General features: G+C 34.4%; 1 protein-coding gene across 17 annotated transcripts in view; it reads right to left on the reverse strand.

Moving 5' to 3' along the window:
• The window catches only part of N4BP2 (NEDD4 binding protein 2), a 125,462-nt gene that overhangs the window by 49,626 nt on the left and 52,367 nt on the right, over positions 1-23,469 (reverse strand). For all 17 annotated transcript variants that reach the window (XR_012131758.1, XR_012131759.1, XM_073237722.1 and 14 more), the window contains 7 exons: positions 22,163-22,251; positions 19,139-19,215; positions 8,575-8,730; positions 4,588-6,956; positions 3,884-3,969; positions 3,322-3,367; positions 1,831-2,027 (listed from right to left, as the gene is read on the reverse strand). Coding sequence is in view for 15 of the 17 variants with exons in the window: in XM_073237722.1 (XP_073093823.1) it covers positions 1,831-2,027; positions 3,322-3,367; positions 3,884-3,969; positions 4,588-6,956; positions 8,575-8,730; positions 19,139-19,215; positions 22,163-22,251 (3,020 nt within the window). In the remaining 2 variants the exon portion in view is untranslated. The remainder of the gene's footprint in view (positions 1-1,830; positions 2,028-3,321; positions 3,368-3,883; positions 3,970-4,587; positions 6,957-8,574; positions 8,731-19,138; positions 19,216-22,162; positions 22,252-23,469) is intronic.

The raw sequence follows: 23,469 nt of genomic DNA on the forward strand, positions 1-23,469 counted from the left end.
TAACCTGTGATATTGCTAAATACTTCTGATGCTACAAAAATCCTAATATCAGAAAAAAACTTCCTATAAAATTTCAAAGGTGATTCTGAAAATATAAAAATTACACTTAATCTAAGACAATCCTAGATTACTGGTTTTTCAAGTCTAACCATAGGCCATTTGTAACATCAACAACAATAAAAAAAGAACTACAATAGGTAACAATCCGATCAGTGAAATGAACTGGTAAAGCTAAACATATCACACATCACAAGAGTGACATAAACAAACCATCTCAAGAAATTAAAAATATTTCCCATTTTAGGATACCCATTATAACCTGAACTTACTAAAAAATTTTTGTGATCAGATTTATTAGCAATCTAACAGATCAGATTCTAAACTACAAATTCTAAGTTCTCATTAATAAACTGAAATCCATGACCTTTAACATCTTACTATAAATTCTTCTATTCATATATTATGCATAAAGTATATTTCATATTCTTTGCTTTAAAATATATATAGTGTATTTTTCTTCTGGGGACAAAGAGTGAGGAGAAAGCATCAAGAAATTCTCTTCCTGAAGCTCTACCTAAGGGGGGGTATCATTGGGACCAAAAGAGGACAGCTTCTATTACCCAACCCTTAGAAAGACAAGCAAAAATCACTGATAGAAAAAAAATGCATTAAGTTGGGACGTCAAAGATACTCATTTATTCACTACTACACTGAGAAATTAAAAGTCAGGTTAGAATCATAAAGATAAGTTTCAGTAGTGGAAAATGACATTTAAACAAAAAAATGTCACATCATTTGGATGTAAGTCCTAGGCTTTCCTTATTTTTTAAGAAAATCCATTTCTCCAATTTATTATACATATAAATTGAAGAGGATGTCTGGAACAAACTAAACTCCAAGATCCTAGTGCAGAGATTGTTCCTTGGATTATGTAAACATGCAAAGATGGGAATGGTAGCATACTTCCAATTTAGTTAACAAGATAACTAGGGAAAATAAATATGAAGGTGGGGGTGTCCCATCATTTCTCCTATGTCCCAATTATACATATATTAGCCAAGTATGAAGGTATTCCTGTGAGCACTCAAATGGGTAAGAAAGAGAATAAAATGACTTAAGATCACCAAGGATTATTTTTTTCTTGAGAATTGGACTAAATAACCTCTAAGGTCTTTTTCCTTTTGCTTTTGAAATTTTCTAATACTAATTTTCAAATTTTCAAAAAAGGCCAAGAAGAAGAAATGCAAAAGAAACTAAATTATGGTTTCATATAATTAGGTATGTTGATTAAGGAACAGAAAATATAAAAAGTTCAAAGTAAGGTGACATTTCTGTTTGAATTTGTTTAAAAGAAGTGGATAGAAAAAGGGTACTTAATTCTTAATTCAAATTCATAAGTTTCAAAAATATTTCTTTAAAAAATAGTTTCAAAGATGGACATTTCTTTAATAGCAAGACAGACATTTCTTATTACTAATTTATAAATGAAATTATCTTTAAGTGAGTTCTTTCATAATCTTTCAGAATCAAAAAATTAGAGGTAAATGCTAAAAATCAGGAAATATGCACCTCAATCACCAGCAAAATTAAATCTAGAACAACATATTTCACATAGATTGGCTTACTGTTATAGATACCGCAGAAGCAAAACCTCCACCTTCAAAATATATTTAACACATTTGTTAATTTTAACACTAACTTCAATCAGTTAAATAAAGTTCATTTTGCAGACTAGGAAATGCAGAATCAAATGAAAATCACAAAATAAGGACTAATCATACAATCAACCTAGAGTCAGAGACAAAGACTTAATTTTTTACTAACTCATACCAAATCATTTTTTTCCTGTAAGGCAATTTCTTCTGACATTATTTCTCTGAGTGATACTTTTTTAGTTTGAATATTCCAATGATCCAATAAGGGTAGCATTTCAGGTGCTGCTAAAGTCTTCAGTAATTTTTTGCCTGTTCTCTGAGATGATTTTTGTTCAGGATTATCAAAACCAATAGGCCCAACTAGGGAAGGATCTACAAAAGCATATAAATAAGTATCAGATCTTCCACAATAATGTACAAATTAAGCATTATTCACATCTAACTCAGTGACCCAGGAAACATGATTTTTTACTTTTAGCTTATCAATACCACACAACTTCAAAGCTTCAAGATACATTACATAATTGCAAACAAAAAAATACATATATATATATATGTAGGAATATTTCAAATGAGCAATGATCTGGGTATCACTGTCAAACAACTCAATACCTCCCATTCTTTTTCATATCATACAGACACACAGAAAATAGTGATACATGTATACTGGTAAGTGGAGGAAGCTGGGACCAGCCGGAAGTGACCAGCTAGAACATATTTGATTGTCAGCTTTGTTCAGCCACTCCAAGGGCTGAAAGGATCATTTTGGCAAACCTCTAACCTACTGGAGGCACACAATAAATTTTGAACAAATGATATTCAACATAAGGACAGAATTAAACATTCTAAGAAGCTCACAATAATAATATTTAATATATAGTACTTCCACATCTCTAATGGATATCAACACATTTTCTTATGTTCCTTTGCTTTCCTTGAGAGTGAAGAAACAGCAGATACTATCATCCACTTAACTCTGATACCCTTTAGGCACCTCTAGCCCTCAAACAGCTCTAGCTTTTAAAGCTACAACATAAGCACAGGTCTGAACTAAGCACACCCTAAGAATGTCCAACCTGAATTCCTAGTGTGAAATAAACAAAGGAGGTATCTGGAAGAACTCATGCACAAAAGGAGGACCTTATTAACAGGTATGCCACCCTGCATTAATCACTGAGGACAATGCTATCAAAGAAGTCTTTTGGTATCAAATATTTTCAATTTGGCAGATTGAAATTTATTTTTGGTATCAAAAAAGCTCTAACAATACTGACATCAATGAAATTGTGAACAATCAAATAGTATTTCAACAGTGTTCTCAATCAAACACATGAACACGTTACTGCTCTCAAATCAGGTTTCTTTCATTCAAAGCAAAATCTTAAAACAGGAAACCTTTTAACAATATGTATTACAGGACACCTTAGGTGTTTCCATGGCAGTCATTAAAGTTAAATAAAATAGAGGGGCTTTTATCTTCTTTAAGTTTTACTTTATTTTATGTCAATATTAAATTTCATATACTTTTCCAAGAACTTTTATTTGCAAATCAAAATTCTTGGGTAACATTTTGTGGAAGTATATTTAAAATGAGTTGAAATTTAGACACATACAACAAGTTTCAAAATCAAGACAAAAACATTGTAAGTAAAAATATGTGCTTTACCTTGCATAAACTTGCCACAGGAGACCTCTTCTTGTCTTTGTCGCTCCTAAACACAAATGCAAAACAGGGAATTGGCAAAGGAAGGTGCATTAGAAAACAAGACTGTATTTTTTTTCTCTAGAAATCATCTCCCCTTGTAAAACTATCAATCCTTCTTGCTAAATCTAAGTGAAACAAAATTAGACAAATAAAATTATAAAGTATGACTAATAGTTTTCCACTTACAGAGCTCTTATGCTCTGTTTTTTTAAAGTATTTTTGAAATTTAATCAATCAGTACTCCAAGTCTTTAGGAAGGAAAAAATTATGATTTTTTTTTCCTTAAAAAAAAAAAATCAACAATCATGGAGCTTCATTGTTAATCACATAGTTTGACCACTCTGGAAATCATCTAAAATACAGGAAAGATAAAAAAAAAATCAGTCATTTGTTAACTGGTAAAAGTTCACTCTCTCTCAACATCAAAATTAAATGGAACTGTTTCATATAACAGATTTTACTGAAAAGCAAAGGTGACAAAATGGGCACAGGAGGAGCTCTTTATAAAAAGAAGCCTACCAACCATTACAGATTCTTTCCATTTCTCATGAATCACTTTAGCCAGATTCAGATCTATATGAACCACACAATCCTCAACTGTTAGAGACCCTTGTGAAGGGGAAGAAAGAGAAGAAAATATATTCATTACTCATTAAACATTTGCAGAAAACATATTCAACCACCTTACACACCAGAAAATTAATTTGTATTAGGAATTACTAACCTATAGTCCTCATTCTAAATCTCTTGGAATATTTTTCTTTATGTAATATGTTACTGTCTTAACACTTCTTAGTATGTGCAATTATACAATGCTTCATATGTTTAAGTTATTCATGTCCATAAGTCTCAATATATTCAATTTAGCCATTTCCATTAGTCAAGAATTTTCAGTAAGAGTAGCCTAAGAAATTAGTCTTGCCTTAAATGTATCTGGAGTAGAACCAGATGATTTTTAAAAAGTCATCTGTGCAAATAACTCTAAGGCAAATGCTGGAGAAAACTTCTAAAATGCATGGGATGAACATAAACTCCATATAAATTCTATTTCTTCAAATTATATATATTTTTAATTCTCAACAAACACATTGTATCAAAAATGAGGTAGGCAATACAAATTACTTTGACATTTCAGTGAACATATGAACATTTTTAAATTGAAACAGAACCCTCCATCTATATCCAATTCACAGAAAGACACATACAGGTAATTTACTTTTTCCCTACCTGAATCAATACCAACAGGGCCAAATAATTCATTGAGCTGAAAAGCCAGTTCAGGAGGTAAAGCCAATTCCAGACAGTCTATCGTCAGAGATTTGGCCATCACTGGTGTAGGATTCAACATCTCACTTTTGTCTTCATTAATTCCAGCTGACAAAGTACTCCCTGCCATTAGAATTTTTTCCATTTCTTGTTCATCCTCATTCATAAATTCTTCTGTGTTTGGAAATTTCACATAATCCCTTGAGAGATTTTCATTTTTCTTTATTTCAAAAGAGTCAGTAAAATCAATTTCTTCATTTAATTCAAGATTTGAAGTGCTTGATACAGAATTTAAAATACCAGACAAATTCAAAGACGAATGTACACTGTCTCTAATCTCCATGACTTCTACATTCTTCTCCATTTCATTCACATCCTTAGCAATAGTAGCTTTTAGACTACCTGGAAAAAACTGCTTAATGTTATATAAACCTGAAAGTTCTGTTTGAGAATTAGGAAGTACATCATTAGTATTCTTTAGATCTACAGTGGCATTGGGAAATATAGTTGTTATTAATCCAGGTTTTTCAGTATTTATAGCTCTTACTTCTTCCTGCTCTGAGTTTCCCTTTTCTGAATCACAGGGAGACTGCACGTCAATGTTAGTGATGCCAATTCCATGGCTAAATTCTGGCAGAGAAGAATTAGAATCCTCTAAGGTACCTCTTTGGCTAATAATTTCCTTCAAATTCAGTCCCAGAGAAAATGGCCCAATTTGTGCTTCACCATATGATCTTTGGATATTCTCAAATTCAGTATCTTCACATAATTTAGTTTCAGAATCCAACAAAAGGCTTGTGGCCCAAATAATATCTTTGTTACACCTCTCATATAAGTCTTTTAGGGCTTCTAATGAAAAGGATCCAAACAGTTTACAAAGAATGTTAAGATTTTCAGATTCATCAGCACTGGTAAGCTCACTTTCTTCAACATATGTGCTTTTATCATACATTACCCTATATGGAATTGTTTCTTGAACATCTAATTTTGTGTTAATATTGAAAGTTTTTGGTTTAAATCCATCTAATCTTCCTGTTAATACTCTCACAGAATCTGAAACATTAATATTATTCTTTTCTATTTTCCATAAGAGAGCAAAATCCTGTGGTTCAGTCTGGGTACACATTCCTACTTCTATTCCAGGGAATTCTTGAGGCTCTCCTGGAAATTCAGCTAAAGACTGTGGTCCTACTACTCCAGGAATAGTTGGTACACTATTTGTAAGAGACAGTGTGCATTGCCTATAAATCTTTTCACTTGGACAAGTTTTATCCTCCTGGGCCATTTCATTGGATAGCATTTCAGAACTTTCAAGAGTGGAACTACCCAATGTTTTTAGTTCTTCAGGGCTTGTGCCCCAACAGGCCTCATGTGCCTTATATAAGGATATTTCATTCATACTGTCATTAGTTCCAAATTCTAGCTTGGGTTCATTTAAACCTGCTTTTGGCATTCTTGATTTGTGCTCTCTCTGAGCTAAAGAATCAGATGATGGCCAGTCACCCACGATGTCAAATAATTTTTTTTCAGTATTTTTGCAAGTATTATATTTACAGCTATTGAAAGATTCTGAAGTGTCATCACCCTGTGTCATCTTGTCATCCTCTACACTTCCAGGTGGAGATCCTCGTTGCTGGATATGATCTATACTTGCACATAGGCTATTATCTAATACTTTGTGTGACTGAGTGCGATTATACTTTTTGTCACTTTGTATAGATGAAGCTTTTTCAGTTTTCCGGTTCCTTTTTGTCCTTTGACCAATAGTCTTATCAACTGGCCAGTCACCAACAAAATTTGTTAACTCGTGTCTTGGGAACTTTTCCAAAGGTGATTTGCTCTTTTGTTTTCCAAAGGCTTTTTTCTTTACTGTTGTTCTATCTTCCAACATTTCACCAGGTGAAGATTTTTCATTTTGAAGAGGTACAGTATTTGAAAGATCACAGACTGCTTGGTTATTTTCATCACAGAAAATACTTGGTGACTCTCTCTCTACACAATCTACATTGGTTTTACTACATTCTTTTTCAGAAGACATTTCTACTTGCTCTTCTTTTTCACTTTTGTCTGTTACTTGTACTTGGCTTTCAGATTCAGAAAAATATATGTCTGGAACTTCCTGAATGAAAGCACTCTGAATGTTAGGATTCATACCACCAATTTCTTTTCTTCCTGGGCTTAAATCTGCACTGGGGAGATATGTACTCTGAGGTACCATAGTTTCTTTGGTCATTACAAGTTTCTTCTCTTCAGTTAACTCTACATGCTTCAAAGATGAGGATAAAACATTTTCTTCTTTTTCAAAGGAAATATCTTCATTGTCCTTTGGGCTGTAAGATTTTTTAAAAAGTATTATAAGGAAGTCTCAATGTTGCCATTAGTATTATGATTTAAATTAAAGCATTCAACTGAAATACAGGGCACTTAACATTTATTTATTATAAAAATTCCATAAAAGCTAATCTTGATCTTTCCATAATACACTCTGAACACATTCCTTTACTGTAACTCCAACACTTATTGGCATATAAGAAGCAAACTTTTTTTTATCCATTAGATATTAAATTAAGGTTCTAAATTTGTTCCCAGAAGAGGACACGACCTCCCTGGCTTCTTTCTGACCTATTTAAGCTTAATATGGTGAACTGAAAGTCTGCTTCTTTACCACCTGACATTTGTTACAGAGGCAAAAGTTTAAGCTTCATTTACAAAGTTGCAAAGAATCAACCAACATGACCTGCACAATTAAGAGAGGTTAAAGGGAGGAGAGCTCTCCTTAACATGTTACTTGTTAAATTTTTTAAAAGACATCCTTGGTATTAATTTCAGACTCAGAACATTTTTGCCTAATCATTACACTCATATAAACTTCAGTGCTTTTTCCTTATTCAATTTGTTGACTCATCTTCCTTTCTTTCTTTATTCCAGGAGCTCTCAATGTCCCATCTCTCCCATGAAGAATTCCTAAGTGAACTCACATCTATCACTGAGTTTCCTAAACGCCATATGCTATTCTAAGTCCTTTGTAAGTATTAATTCATAATCCTTATGACAACTTCATGATCAAAGTGTTATTAATGCCATTTTAGAAATGAGGAACTGAAGTTATAGGAGAGATTTTAATCAAAGATTACAAAGCTTTCAGATTCGAAGCCAGGAAATACAGTTCAGGAGCCCATGCTCTTAACCACATTGCAAAACTGCTCTTCAATAAAAAAGCATTTATGAATATCATCTCCCAACTCCAGCTCCTTTTAACAGAGGCTCTCCATCCTTTACCATCAAAAAATGTGGGTGATTCACACCTCTTCATATGCTTAAGGTTCTTTATTTACTCACTTATTTATTCAACTGTTTACATGTCCTAAATGTATACCACCATCAGTACTATTCTGAACTGCTAAATTTCAAAAGGCTGTGGCTTGTACTACTTAGTCAAAGTATACCATTCATAATTAACTTTTATGATACTAGCTTGAAAGTGACTCTTACTAATACCTAAGGAAATTAAGAAGTGATATGACTATATACAAAATAATAACAGAGCAGAGATAACAGATAAATAATGAAGAGCAGTATAAAGAAGGCAGGAGTATTCAAGTATAAACATGGATCCACAAAACGCTGAGGACAATGAAAAAACTCCCATGCCATCGCTCATAACTTCTACTTCTCTTGCTAACCATATATATCCTGCTTTAGGAAAGACTACATACTTAAACCCTACAAATAACAAGTGAGTGTTATTGTTATTTGTAGGGTTTGGTATGTCTAAGAGACACAAAGGTCTAATATATATCTAATCTAAGTCGCAGAAAGAGAAAAGAAAGTACATGGGACAGAGAGAGCACAGACCTTATTTTAGTTATTTGGCAGTGATTTCACAAGTTCCACATTTTTTCAGTTATGCTTCAAATTGAGTTTTTGTACATAGGGACTTCAACCTACCTAGTAATTCTGTCCTCACATGAATATGCACACATCTCAATACGTTCAATTTTCTCTGGAACCGAAGAACTCATGATTATTGGCACTGAAACAAAACGTTGGTAGTGTTCCAACATTCTTGTTATTTTATCTTTGCTTACCCCATGAATATTACGCCTAAAAATTCCACAGGAGAAAACAGTAGAAGAGATATTGGTAATTAAGTTTAGAAAATAATTGGAAACAAAATGTCAAAAAACACTGATATATTTTTCTAATACATAAAAATATAAAAGCTAGTTTGTTATGACATAACATATACTATTTGATTCCAATTTTCATTTTATTCAGTATGTCTTACATTATCAGTGTCTCAATCATTCCAAACAAACCTTTATCAACCTGAAAAAACTAGATTCAGTAACTTTAAAAGATGTTATTATAAAGCTCTGCAAAAAAAAACAATCTCAAAAGAATATAGCCATGATTTCAAGGTTTTAATTGTTGACTAGTAAGTAAAGAAATTCCACTACAGAGGCTTACATTTGTGCCAGTAAGGCCAACCAGATGTCTCAGAAGGCCCTCCTTTTGTAATAAAACTGGATCACAAGTGAATTAAAGCAAACATACATTTTAACACATTTTAAGATGAAAAGAGAAGAAAAAAATTCCTTAGTATTTGAAGTTTCTGGATGTCCAAATGTGAAGTTTGTTACATTGTGCTTTCACTCAAGCTGGCATATTTCTTTGGGTTTGGTTTATGAGCTCATACTTAGTTTAATCTAAAATCCTTAGGTCTTAAAATTGAGGCTCGTTTCATTTATACAACATCTGGATTTATATCTGCCAAGAACCAGATGGTGTGCTTTAGTCCCTCAAGAGTCCTGCCTTAATGAAAACATCTCATTGCAACTCTCCTATCTTGGGTTGGATCCTGGGTTGGATCCAAGACTTAGTGCCAAGATCCCAGGGCTAACATTCGCATTAGCCACCCAGGCAAATCTAACTTCTGTATTTACCTACCTCAGTCTTGTCTGGTTTCAGATCACAGAGAAGCAGAGATAGAAATATGAAAGACAGGTTAAGAGACATGGACATTGAAGACAGCAAGAAGGTCTAGTAAACATCTAATATAAGTCCCAGAAAGAGAAAACAGAGTACATGGGACAAAAGTAGTTTAAAGAAAATGGCTGAGAATTTTCCAGAACTGATGAAAGACATCAATACCCTGATCTTGACTCCAAACAAATCCCAACCCAGATACATAAAATCCACAGCTAGAAACATAATACTGAAATTGTCACTCATTCACCAAAGATAGAGATGATATTAAAAGCAATCAGAAATTTTTTTAAAAAGTCATCTACAGGGGAGGGGCCAAGATGGCGGCATGAGTAGAGCAGCAGAAATCTCCTCCCAAAACCATATACATTTTTGAAAATATAAAAAATACAACTATTCCGAAAAGAGAGACCAGAAGATACAGTGCAACAGCCAAACTACATCTACATCTGAGAGAACCCAGCGCCTCACGAAGGGGGTAAGATACAAGCCATGGCCCGGTGGGACCTGAGTATCCCTCATCCCAGCTCCCAGTGGGAGGAGAGGAGTCAGAGCAGGAAGGGAGAGGGAGCCCAGGACTGCTAAATACCCAGCCCTAACCAACCGTGCACTGGGAGCACAGACACACAGTGCATGGTATGCTGGATACTAGGGAAACAGGACAGTAAAACCTGAAAGCGGGTCCCCGCAGCCGGCGCCCCTGGGACAAAGAAAAGTGAGTGCTTTTTGAAAGTCTTAAAGGGACAGGGACCTCACAGCTGGATGGAAGTGTCCTGGCACACTTAGCCCAGCAGCTCAGAATCCCAGGGAACTCCAGGCGCCCTAACACCGTGAGCAACAGGGCAGCTTGGAGGCCCCTCACAGCGATAAACAGGCTCCCGTCCATTCCACCTCTGACGGCCCCTCCATAGCGGAGCAGCAGCCTGAGGCCAGGCACACCCACAGCAACCATGCGGCGCTTACTCCACATCGGCCGGGCAAGAATCAGAGACCCCATCTGCGCACAGCTGCCCAACACAAGCTGCTACCAGTCCCCGGACTCACAGGAGAGGAAGGCCACAAACTAGCAAGAAGGGACATTCTCCCAGCTGCCACACATGCCAACTCCCCACAACTATGTCTATCACCATGAAAAGGCAGAATTTGATCCAGACCAGAATCATACAAACATCCTCTCCTAAGAGGAAACCTGGGGAGATAGACCTAACCAACCTTCCTGAAAAAGAATTCAAAATAAAGGTCATAACCATGCTGATGGAGCTACAGAGAAAAATGCAAGAGATAACTGACAAAGTAGGGAGGGAGACTACAGAAATAAAACAGTCTCTGGAAGGACATAAAAGCAGAATGGATGAGATGTAAGGGGTCATTAATGGAACAGAAACCAGAGAACAGGAACGCATAGAAGCTGACGCAGAGAGAGATAAAAGGATCTCCAGGAATGAAACAATATTAAAAGAACTGTGTGACCAATCCAAAAGGAACAATATCCACATTATATGGGTACCAGAAGAAGATGAGAGAGAAAAAGGGATAGAATGTGTATTTCAAGAAATAATTGCTGAAAACTTCCCCAAACTGGGGGAGGAAATAGTCGCTCAGACCAGAGAAGCACACAGAACTCCCAACAGAAGGGACCCAAAGAGGATAACACAAAGACACATAATAATTAAAATGGCAAAGATGAAGGACAAGGACAGAGTTTTAAAGGCAGCTAGAGAGAAGAAGAAGGTCACCTACAAAGGAAAACCTATCAGGTTATCATCAGACTTCTCAACAGAAACCTTACAGGCCAGAAGAGAATGGCATGATATATTCAATGCAATGAAACAGAAGGGCCTTGAACCAAGGATACTGTATCCAGCACGATTATCATTTAAATATGAAGGAGGGATTAAACAATTCCCAGACAAGCAAAAGTTCAGGGAATTTGCCTCCCACATACCACCTCTACAGTGTATTTTAGAGGAACTGCTCTAAATGGGAGCACTCCTAAGGCTAAATAGATGTTACCAGAGAAAATAAAATCACAGCAAATAAAGCAAACCAACCAAATACTAACTAAAGGCAAAAAAATAAAATCAACTACTCACAAAGCAGTCAAAGGAAACACAAAATAACACAGAATAAAACATCCAGCATTTAAAGAATGGAGGAGGAGTAATAAGAAGGGAGAGATATAAAGAAACATCAGTGTTTATAATAGCTCAATAAGTAAGTTAAGTTACACAGTAAGATAGTAAAGAAGCTAACCTTGAACCTTTGGTAACCACAAATCTAAAGCCTGCAATGGCAATAAGTACATATCTTTCGGTAATCACCCTGAATGTAAATGGACTGAATGCACCAATCAAAAGACAGAGTAATAGAATGGATAAAGAGGCAAGACCCATCTATATGCTGCTTACAAAAGACTCACCTCAAACCCAAAGACATGCAGACTAAAAGTCAAGGGATGGAAAAAAATATTTCATGCAAACAACAGGGAGAAAAAAGCAGGTGCTGCAGTACTAGTACTAAACAAAATAGACTTCAAAACAAGAAAGTAACAAGAGATAAAGAAGGACATTACATAATGATAAAGAGCTCAGTCCAACAAGAGGATATAACCATTATGAATATATATGCACACAATATAGGATCACAAAATATGTGAAACAAATACTAACAGAATTAAAGGAGGAAATAGAATGCAATGCATTCATTTTAGGAGACTTCAACACACCACTCACTCCAAAGGATAGATACACCAGACAGAAAATAAGTAAGGACACAGAGGCACTAAACAACACACTAGAACAGATGCACCTAATAGACATCTAAAGAACTCTACATCCACAATCAACAGGATACACATTCTTCTCAAGTGCACATGAACACTCTCCAGAATAGAGCACATACTAGGCCACAAAAGGAGCCTCAGTAAATTCAAAAAGACTGAAATTCTACCAACCAACTTTTCAGACCACAAAGGTATAAAACTAGAAATAAATTGTACAAAGAAAACAAAAGGGCTTACAAACACATGGAGGCTTAAAAACATGGTCCTAAATAATTAATGGAAAAACTACCAAATTATAATAGAGATCAAGCAATACATGGAAACAAATGACAACAACACAAAGCCCCAACTTCTGCGGGATACAGCAAAAACAGTCTTAAGAGCAAAGTATATAGCAATCCAGGCATATTTAAAGAAGGAAAAACAATCCCAAATGAATAGTCTAACATCACAATTATTGAAATTGGAAAAAGAACAAATGAGGCCTAAAATCAGCAGAAGGAGGGACATAATAAAGATGAGAAGAAATAAATAAAATTGAGAAGAATAAAATAAGAGAAAAAAACAAACGAAACCAAGAGCTGGTTCTTTGAGAAAATAAACAAAATAGCTAAGCCTCTAGACAGACTTACTAAAAGAAAAAGAGAATCAACACACATCAACAGAACCAGAAATGAGAAAGGAAAACTCACGACGGACCACATAGAAATACAAAGAATTATTAGAGAATACTATGAAAACCTACAGGCTAACAAGCTGGAAAACCTAGAAGACATGGACAACTTCCTAGAAAAATACAACCTTCCAAGACTGACCCAGAAAAAACAGAAAATCTAAACAGACCAATTACGAGCAACGAAATTAAAGCAGTAATAAAAAAATTACCCAAGAACAAAACTCCCAGGCCAGATGGATTTACTTCAGAATTTTATCAGACATACAGAGAGGACATAACACCCATTCTCCTTAAAGTTTTCAAAAATATAGACCAGAAGGGAATACTCCCAAACTCATTCTATGAAGCCAACATCACCCTAATACCAAAACCAGGCAAAGTCTCCACCAAAAAAGAAAACTACAGACTAATATCCCTGATGAACGTAGATGCAAAAATACTCAACAAAATATTAGCAAACCGAATTCAAAAATACATCAAGAGGATCATACACCATGACCAAGTGGGATGCATCCCAGGGATGCAAGGATGGTACAACATTCGAAAATCCATCAACATCATCCACCACATAGACAAAAAGAAGGACAAAAACCACATGATCATCTCCATAGGTGCTGAAAAAGCATTCAACAAAATTCAACATCCATTCATGATAAAAACTCTCAACAAAATGGGTATAGAGGGCAAGTACCTCAACATAATAAAGGCCATATATGATAAAGCCACAGTCAACATCATACTGAACAGAGAGAAGTTGAAAGATTTCCCTCTGAGATCGGGAACAAGACAGGGATGCCCACTCTTCCCACTGTTATTCAACATAATACTGGAGGCCCTAGCCACTGCAATTAGACAAAACAAAGAAATACAAGGAATCCAGATTGGTAAAGAAGCAGTTAAACTGTCACTATTTGCAGATGGCATGATATTGTACAAAAAAACCCATAAAGATTCCACTCCAAATCTATTAGAACTAATATCAGAATTCAGCAAAGTTGCAGGATACAAAATTAACACACAGAAATCTGCTGCTTTCCTATACACTAACAATGAACTAATATAAAGAGAAATCAGGAAAACAATGCCATTCACAATTGCATCAAAAAGAATAAAATACCTAGGAATAAACCCCACCTAGGAAGTGAAAGACCAATACCCTGAAAACTACAAGACACTCTTAAGAGAAATTAAAGAAGACACTAACAAATGGAAACCCATCCCACGCTCTTGGTTAGGAAGAATTAATATTGTCAAAATGGTCATCCCGCCCAAACCAATATACAGATTCAATGCAAACCCTATCAAATTATCATCAGCATTCTTCAACAAACTGGAACAAATAGTTCAAAAATTCCTATGGAACCACCAAAAACCTGGAATAGTCAAAGCAATCCTGAGAAGGAAGAATAAAGTGGGGGGGATCCTGCTCCCCAACTTCAAGCTCTACTACAAAGCCACAGTAATCAAGACAATTTGGTCCTGGCACAAGAACAGAGCCACAGACCAGTGGAACAGAACAGAGACTCCAGACATTAACCCAAACATATATCGTCAATTAATATATGATAAAGGAGTCATGGACATACAAAGGGGAAATGACAGCCTCTTCAACAGTTGGTGCTGGCAAAACTGGACAGCTACATGTAAGAGAATGAAACTGGATCATTGTATAACCCCATACACAAAAGTAAATTCGAAATGGATCAAAGACCTGAATGTAAGTCATAAAACCATAAAACTCTTAGAAAAAAACATAGGCAAAAATCTTTTGGACATAAAGATGAGCGACTTCTTCATGAACATATCTCCCCGGGCAAGGGAAACAAAAGCCAAAATGAACAAGTGGGACTATGTCAAGCTGAAAAGCTTCTGGACAGCAAAGGATACCACCAATAGAACAAAAAGGTATCCTACAGTATGGGAGAATATATTCATAAATGACAGATCTGATAAAGAGTTTACATCCAAAATATATAAAGAACTCACACACACCTCAACAAAAAAAAAAGCAAATAATCCAATTAAAAAATGGGCAGAGGAGCTGAACAGACACTTCTCCAAAGAAGAAATTCAGATGGCGAACAGACACATGAAAAGATGCTCCACATCGCTTGTCATCAGAGAAATGCAAATTAAAACCACAATGAGATATCACCTCACACCAGTAAGGATGGCTACCATCCAAAAGACAAACAACAACAAATGTTGGCAAGGTTGTGGAGAAAGGGGAACCCTCCTCCACTGCCGGTGGGAATGTAAAACAGTTCAACCATTGTGGAAAGCAGTATGGAGGTTCCTCAAAAAACTAAAAATAGAAATACCATTTGACCCAGGAATTCCCTCCTAGGTATTTACCCTAAGAATGCAGCAGCCCAGTCTGAGCAAGACATATGCACCCCTATGTTTATCACAGCACTATTTACAATAGCCAAGAAATGGAAGCAACCCAAGTGTCCATCAGTAGATGAATGGATAAAGAAGATGTGGTACATATACACAATGGAATATTATTCATCCATAAGAAGAAAACAAATCCTACCATTTGCAACAACATGGATGGAACTGGAGGGTATTATGCTCAGTGAAATAAACCAGGCGGAGAAAGACAAATACCAAATGATTTCACTCATATGTGGAGTATAAGAACAAAGAAAAACTGAAGGAACAAAACAGCAGCAGAATCACAGAACCCAAGAATGGACTAACAGTTACCAAAGGGAAAGGGACTGGGGAGAATGGGAGGGAAGGGAGGGATAAGGGTGGGGAAAAAGAAAGGGGGCATTATGATTAGCATGTATAATGTGGGGTGGGGCATGGGGAGGGCTGTACAATGCAGAGAAGACAAGTACTGATTCTACAGCATGTTACTATGCTGATGGACAGTGACTTTAATGGGGTTTGTGGGGGGGGGGACTTGGTGAAGGGGGGAACCTAGTAAAAATAATGTGCTTCATGTAATTGTAGATTAATGATATCAAAATAAAATAAATAAATAAATAAAAAGGGGAAAAAAAAGTAAGGCAAATAAAAAGTCATCTACAAAGAAACCAAGTATTAGAATAACAGCTGATTTAACAACAATAATGGATGTCAGAAGAGAGATAAATGTTATCTTCAGTAATGGAAACTGTCAATTTAGAATATACATATCTAGCAAATGTATGTCACAAGAATGAGAAGAATTTTAATCTGAAAAATTGTTAAAAAGAGTTTGATATGAAGCAGGCCTACACCATAAATAAAATCCTAAAAGATGAATGTCAGGAAGAGGGAAATTCCCAGATGAAAGGTCTATAATGAAAGAAAAATTAAGCACAAAGCAATAGCTACATGAATGAAAACAAACACTGCTTGTACATTCTGGACAATCATAGAATGTTAAGTTGGAAGGGTATTAAGTATCAAAGTTAAAATGTTTCAGAGTCCTTGTGTCTGTGAGAAGAAAGCCTAGGAAAATGGTTTAACTTTAACTTTAAAGTGTGCATGATAAAATATTTAATGTAACCACTAAAAGAATAAAAATGTGTGCACAGTTTCCAAATTGGTAGAGAAGGTTAAAATTAATTTAAAAAACTTTCATTCAATCAAAAAAATCCAAAATAAGGCACATAAAAGGGAAAAACCATCATATATATAATTTTCTGTGATAGGAGAAAAAAAATCACAGAAAAGGTGACATAAATAGAAATCACATAGCGACTGTAAGAAACAAGACCACTTATAGGAATAACTAAAATAACTGTAGAAGAACTAAGCTTATCAGTTACAGCCAAAGAGAGCAGACTGGACTTTTAAAAACCTAGCCACACTGGCTATGAGAGATACACCAAACAGAAAGCAACTGAAGGGCTGAAAGTAAAAGTACAGGAAAAGAAATGCCACTCAAATACTAACTAAAAGAAAGCTGGTGTAGTTCACTAATATTAGACAAATTAGACTTTATGACAAAAATTAATATTAAGGATAAAAGAAAATCACTAGATAAGGATAAAGGTTATTAGGGATTCATTATTAAAAATTAAGTAGTGATATAAAAATCTTAAGCATTTACTATGCACTTCAAAAAATATCCTCAGAATATATAAAGCAAAAATAGGCAGAATTGTAAGGAGAATCAGACATAGTCAATGTAATAGAGGGAAATTTCAGCACACCTCTCCAAGTTTTTCTCATCCCCTTCCTAAACATTAATCCATCAAGCAAATTTTTTTTAAAAAGTAAAGCTATAGGAGATGTGAACAACAGAGTTAATAAGCATGACTTAATGATCTATTAATACACTGGAACCAGTAAACATTCCTATCAAACTGACAATGAACCAGGCCACAAAATGCATCTTTAAAAATATCATATAATTAGTATCACACAAACTGCACAATCTTACCTACTGTTGTTAAGTTGAAAAATAATTTTGAAAAATATAAACTTAAAAACCATCTGTTCAAAAATTTAAAAACACAGCTCTGAGTTAAGGAATAAAATTAATCATAATATAAATTAGAAAATAAGTGAAAAGAAGAAACTATTATATGTTAAAATTCTAGGAGCAGCTAAAATACTACTTAGGGAAATATATGGCATCAGATGCTTTCAGGTAAAGCCTTTTAAAAAAAAAGAACTAAACAAAATAGATTTTTTTAAAAAACAAAGACAGTAAAAGAAATGTAGAAGTGAATTAAACATAAAACAAACTTATAATAGAAAGACCATCAAGCAAGAGATGTTTATTTGAAAAGGCTAATAAAAAATCTGACCTCTGAGAATAATCAAGAAAAAAAGGAAGATACACATAAACATATTAGGACTAAAAAGGGGAACTTAAGTTTAGATGCAGCAGAGATATAAACTAGTAAGAGAATACTGTAATTGTTTTAATAAAGTGTTCATACATTTGAAATCTTCAGCATAATGGACAAATTCCACCTGAACATTCTCACAAAGATAACACCAGATCCAGTTTCATAAGTAAATTCTATCAAACATTCAAACTTGCATAAACTCAGAAAAGAGAAAAAGAAATACTTCCCAACTACTTTTATGAACCAAAAATCATAACATGAAAGCCAGGCAAGGTAGGGCAAGGAAGAAAAAAACCACAGGTCAATACCACTCATTTATACAGATGCAAAAATTCTAAACAAAATATTGGAATGTACCAAAAGGATAATAAAAAGAAATCAAGTACTGATATATGCTACAAAATGGATGAACCTGGAAACATGATGCTAAGTGAAAGATGCTAGATATTAAGGTCACATATTGTATGATTCCATGTTTATGCAATGTCCAGAATAGGCAATAAGTTCCCGGAAAAGGACTTAGTAATTGCCAAGGTGAGGGCAGAATTAGAAGTGACTAATAAAAGGTTTGAGGCTTCTTTTTGAAAGGTGATGGAAATGCCTTTTAATTAGACAGTGGTGATAGTTGCACAACATAGGGAATATACTAAAATTACTTGTCTTTTACTTAGTATTGAAATTGGTTAAAATTACCAAGAAGAAAATACCCTGACCAAAATTAAGTTATGGCTATCTCTATGGGAATACAAAACGTGCCCTAAGTAATATTTCTATTCAAATCAAACAATCAAATTTTTAAAAAGAAGTATAACTTTCTCGGGGAGGGCAGGGAAGAAGGTAGTGAAATACCCAGACAGCTAGACATTTGCTACCATAACCTCCTCAAATCCTTTCAGGATTCTAAATCTCTAGGCAGCTCCAATAATTTATTCTTTCCAGTAGCACAAGGTTTAGGTATGCCAAACCCTATGGTCTGTTCTACTTTCAGAGAGTGACATTATATTATTAATAAGTAATAAGAACTGACTATGTAAGACAAATGGAATATTTCTGTTGATTCAATTTTAGGAACAAAAGACACAAACTCTTCATAAACTGAAAAAGAAATCCTTTAAACAATACAAAATTTGTTTTCAATTTTTAAGTGGCAAAGCTTCAGTCTAATCCATTTTGTTCTGTTCATTACTTACAAGGGTGAAAAACCCAGATGGACTTTCTGTCACTGTCATGAAATTAAAAACATGTTAGATAACTTCGAAGTTTTACCTTGCAAGTTCCTTTGGTTTAAACTTCCACCATGTATCTGGTTCCCGGAAAAGGACTTTATATTTATGTTTCTGAGACTACATACAAAAAAGACAAACATATTTAAAAATAATTACTTCCATGAAATTAAATTGATTGTTTCCAAATTCATAGTATTTTAAAATTTAAAGAACCTAAAACATACTAACACACTTGATGAGTGTTTATTAAAATTGAAAAAAGCACAATCTCTTTGACATAGCAATTAACTTCTAGAAATCTATGCTACTGATAAATACTTATGTAAGAGTGCAAAAATATACACCAGGATATCAGGTTCATCATTATTTGCAATTGCAAAAAAATACAAACAACTCAGTAGCTATTAATATGGAACTGGTTAAATAAATGAAGGTACAACCATACAATGAAAATATATACAGTAATTTTTTAAATTCTGTTATTGAAAAAGTCCTTAGTATAAATTGTTAAGAAAGTAAGAAACAGAATTTCCACTTGGGTTTAAAAAAAAAGAATTATTCACACATTTATATATTCACAGAAAACTTCTGGAAAGAGTCTCAAAAATACTACTAAAACAACATAGAAAATATAGTTAATAATATGTAACAATTTTATACGGTGACATATGGTAATGAGATTTGTTGTGATTATCACTTTTTTATGTATATAAATGTTGAATCACTATGTTGTACACCTGAAACTGATATTATACTGTATGTCAGTTTTTTTCAATAAAAAGTTAATTGTTCAAAAAAGCAAGATGTACTCTTCCTGTCCTTTATCCCTCTACCAAAATGATGCTCTAAAAGAAAAAAAAACTACTCTTCAAAGCATCTACTTCAAGGGAGAACTTTAGGCATTCTTTTTTATGGTTTGTGTATTTATCATATACATGCATGACTTTTGTAATTTTAAAATTATTTTAAGTAATAGCTCATTCTATTTTTCAAAATTCTAGTATGGCTATAATCTAAAGGCCAAGCCCTACACTTGTACAGTAATCCATCCTCTCTCCACCTCAAGAATAACTGAGTGCGGCAATTCTCCCCTAACTTTGAAGCATCATTAATTTTTCCCTCCCTCCTGAATCAATCCCATCATATTCACTTATTTCTCCCATCTTACTTTTAACCTCACCTTCCAGTTTTCTTCTCATTTTCCTGCTACCATTTACATTCTCTTCTCCAATTCCTTTCCTTCTAGCCTCTCTTAAACCCACCCCAGATGGCTACTCTGCTGAAACTGGGCATCAAAACCATAAGTCACTTCCAAACTGAAAAATGCTGTGGTTAACTCTGAGTCCTCTTACTTGCCTCTCAACACGTATCAGTTCATCACTCCCTTCTCCTTACACTGTCTTCATTACACACTATTGCTTTTCCTCCTACTCCACTGGGTGGTGGTCTTAGTCTTTTTTGATAGTCCGTCCTTTCCACGCAGACCTCTTCTCACAATGGAACACCCGAAGACTGTTGGTCCTCTACTCTTGATCTACATTCACTTTCTTGGTAATGTGATTTCATTCCCTGGCTTTGAACAGCATCCAAATGGTAATGACTCTCAAATATATGTCTTTAGCCCTGAATTCACTCCCGAACTCCAAACCTGTAGGTCTATCTATTCAACAAACTTAATATATCAAAACCTAAACTTTTGAGATGCTTTATTCCACACAACACTTCTACCTGAACTTTTCTCCATCTCAGATGATGACACCCTCCAGTTACACAGGCCAAAAACCAACCTTAATGACATACGTTTAACTCCTCTCTTTTTCACATTCATATCAATCCAACAAGAAATTTCAGCAAGTTGTCTCTATTTTCAAAATATACCCAGAACCCAATCACGATTTATTGTTACTGTAAGTGTTACCAGGTTGATCTGAGCCACATAACCTCTTATAATAACCACCATTGCCCTCTCTAAGTCTCCCTGCTTCCATCCTTGCCACCCCCAGCCAAATCTATTCTTAACACTGCACTTTGGTGATTCTGTTAAGAATTCTGCTCAAAATCTCCTGTTACAAACTCAATGTCTGTTGTCTGTATCCCCTCAAACCCCATGACCTTGAAACCCCAATCACACCATATAACTATGTTTGGACATAGAGCTTTTATGGAGGTAATTTTGGTTAACTGAGATCACAGGATGGGGCCCTGATCTGTTAAGTGTCCTCGTAAGAAGAAACACCAGAGAACTCTCTGCACCATGTGAGAAGCAGCTATCGCACTGCTTCCCACCGTCAAAAAAATGCAGATGGCCTAGAGCCTAATTCAGCCCAACAACCAGTAGCCTAGGAGCTAAAGACAGTTTTTGGAAGTTAAAGGGTTGTTTTAAAAGAAAAAGAAAAAAAAAATATGCAACAGGGACTGTATGTGGCCCCACAAAACCTAAAATATTTACTATCTGGTGCATAAGGAAAATGTTAGCCAGCCCATGGCCAACATAAAAACAGTGTGTTCAATGCTGTGAAGAAGTAAGCCAGGGCACCAAGAATGCAGAAAGAGTCCCAACTTAGCTTTTTAGTAAATTAATGAATGCTAACTTCCTGAAAAGGTGACATCAAGATGAGCAAAAAAGGAATATGGCAAATTTGGAGAACTGAAAATAGTTGTTTACAGGATTCTGAATTTCTCAGAATAGCAAAATATCAGGACTAACAAAGGACAAACAAATTTTGATTCTGCCAAGTAAAAGCAATAAGAAAAAAAATTGTATATGTACATACACACACACACAAACATAAGATTATAACCTGTGTATACACACACAATTTAATACCACCTTTTCATAGAAGACATTTAAAAAATCTCATATTTTAAAAATATCAGCATTTAAAAATTTAATAAATTTAGATTTATGAAAAAAACTATTCCTATTTTTCTTATTTTGCTGAAGATAAAATGGGAGAAAGCTCAGTTAGACAATCCAAGGACTAACTGAGATTCATTTGTGTAATTAACATCCCCTAGTAATTTCAACCCCATTATTATAGATAGGACGATTTATGGTACAAACCAAAGCAACATATGGCTTCATTTCCCATGCCTGTAGGTTTGTATTATCTATTATTATAGGAGAAACCTTCTTCTCAAATGCTTCTTTTGCTGAAAAACACAAACAGCAAATGACAAATCACTTTTAATAATGACCTTGATATTTTAAAAATCTGATCTTGTTTTCATAATTTGAAAATCATAAATATGTGCTGATTTTACTCACTACTGTACTTCTAAGTACAGTATAGGTCACTGTTCACTAATACTGTTGATTAATAAATACTAAATAAATACCAAAGTTATAATCAGAGAAAATTATTAAAAAGTCTGATTTAAGTTTTATGTGGGTGTTACATTTATAAACAGCATAAATGTGGGAAAAAAGGTATCATTAAAAACAAGCAACATGGTATCCTAAATAAGATTCTGGATTGGAAAAGAACTTCAGTAGGAAAACTAAAATCCAAATAAAGTCTGCAGTTTAGTTAATGGTAATATACCAATGTTAATTTCTTAGTTTTGACAAGTGTACCATGGTTATACAGATGTTATATTAGAAGAAAATAGGGGAGGGGTACACAGAAACTGTAGTACTTTTGCAACCTTTCCATAAATCTAACATTTTTCCAAAATAAAGTTTAAAAACAAACAAGCCAAAAATAAATAAAAACACCAAAAAGAAAGGAAAAGTAATGATTTGAAATAAAGAAAATATATACTGTCATGCAAGAGATTTTCTTATAAAACTACCTTTCTTCCTAAGGAATTAGAACATTCAGAAAATTAATGATGAACCATGATAAATAAGCCTTGCAAGGAAATTATTCGGATGCTTTTAAAGTTCTGTATATGCTCTTACAACTCAATAACAAAAAAGACAAATAGTCCAATTTAAAAAACAGCAAAGAATTGAATAGACAATTCTCCAAAGAATCAAATGGCTGATAAACACATAAAAAATGCTCAACATCATTAGCCATCAGGGAACTACAAATCAAATCCATATGAGATACTACTTGAAATCCACCAGGATAGCCATAATCAAAAAGACAGATAATTACAACTGTTGGTGATAATGTGGAGAAACTGGAACCCTCATAAACTACTAGTAGAAATGGAAAATGGAAAATGGAAAACAGGCTTGCCAGTTCAAAAAAAGGTTAGACATAGACATATTTTCACAGCAACATTATTTATAATAGCCAGTAAGTGGAAACAACCCAAATGTCCATCAACTGATGAATGGATTAACAAAATGTGGCATAGCCAAACAATGGAATAGTATTTACCTATAAAAAATAATGACATACTGATACATACATGGAT

This window comes from Manis javanica, chromosome 5 (assembly GCF_040802235.1).
Source record: "Manis javanica isolate MJ-LG chromosome 5, MJ_LKY, whole genome shotgun sequence".
NCBI lineage: Eukaryota > Metazoa > Chordata > Mammalia > Pholidota > Manidae > Manis > Manis javanica.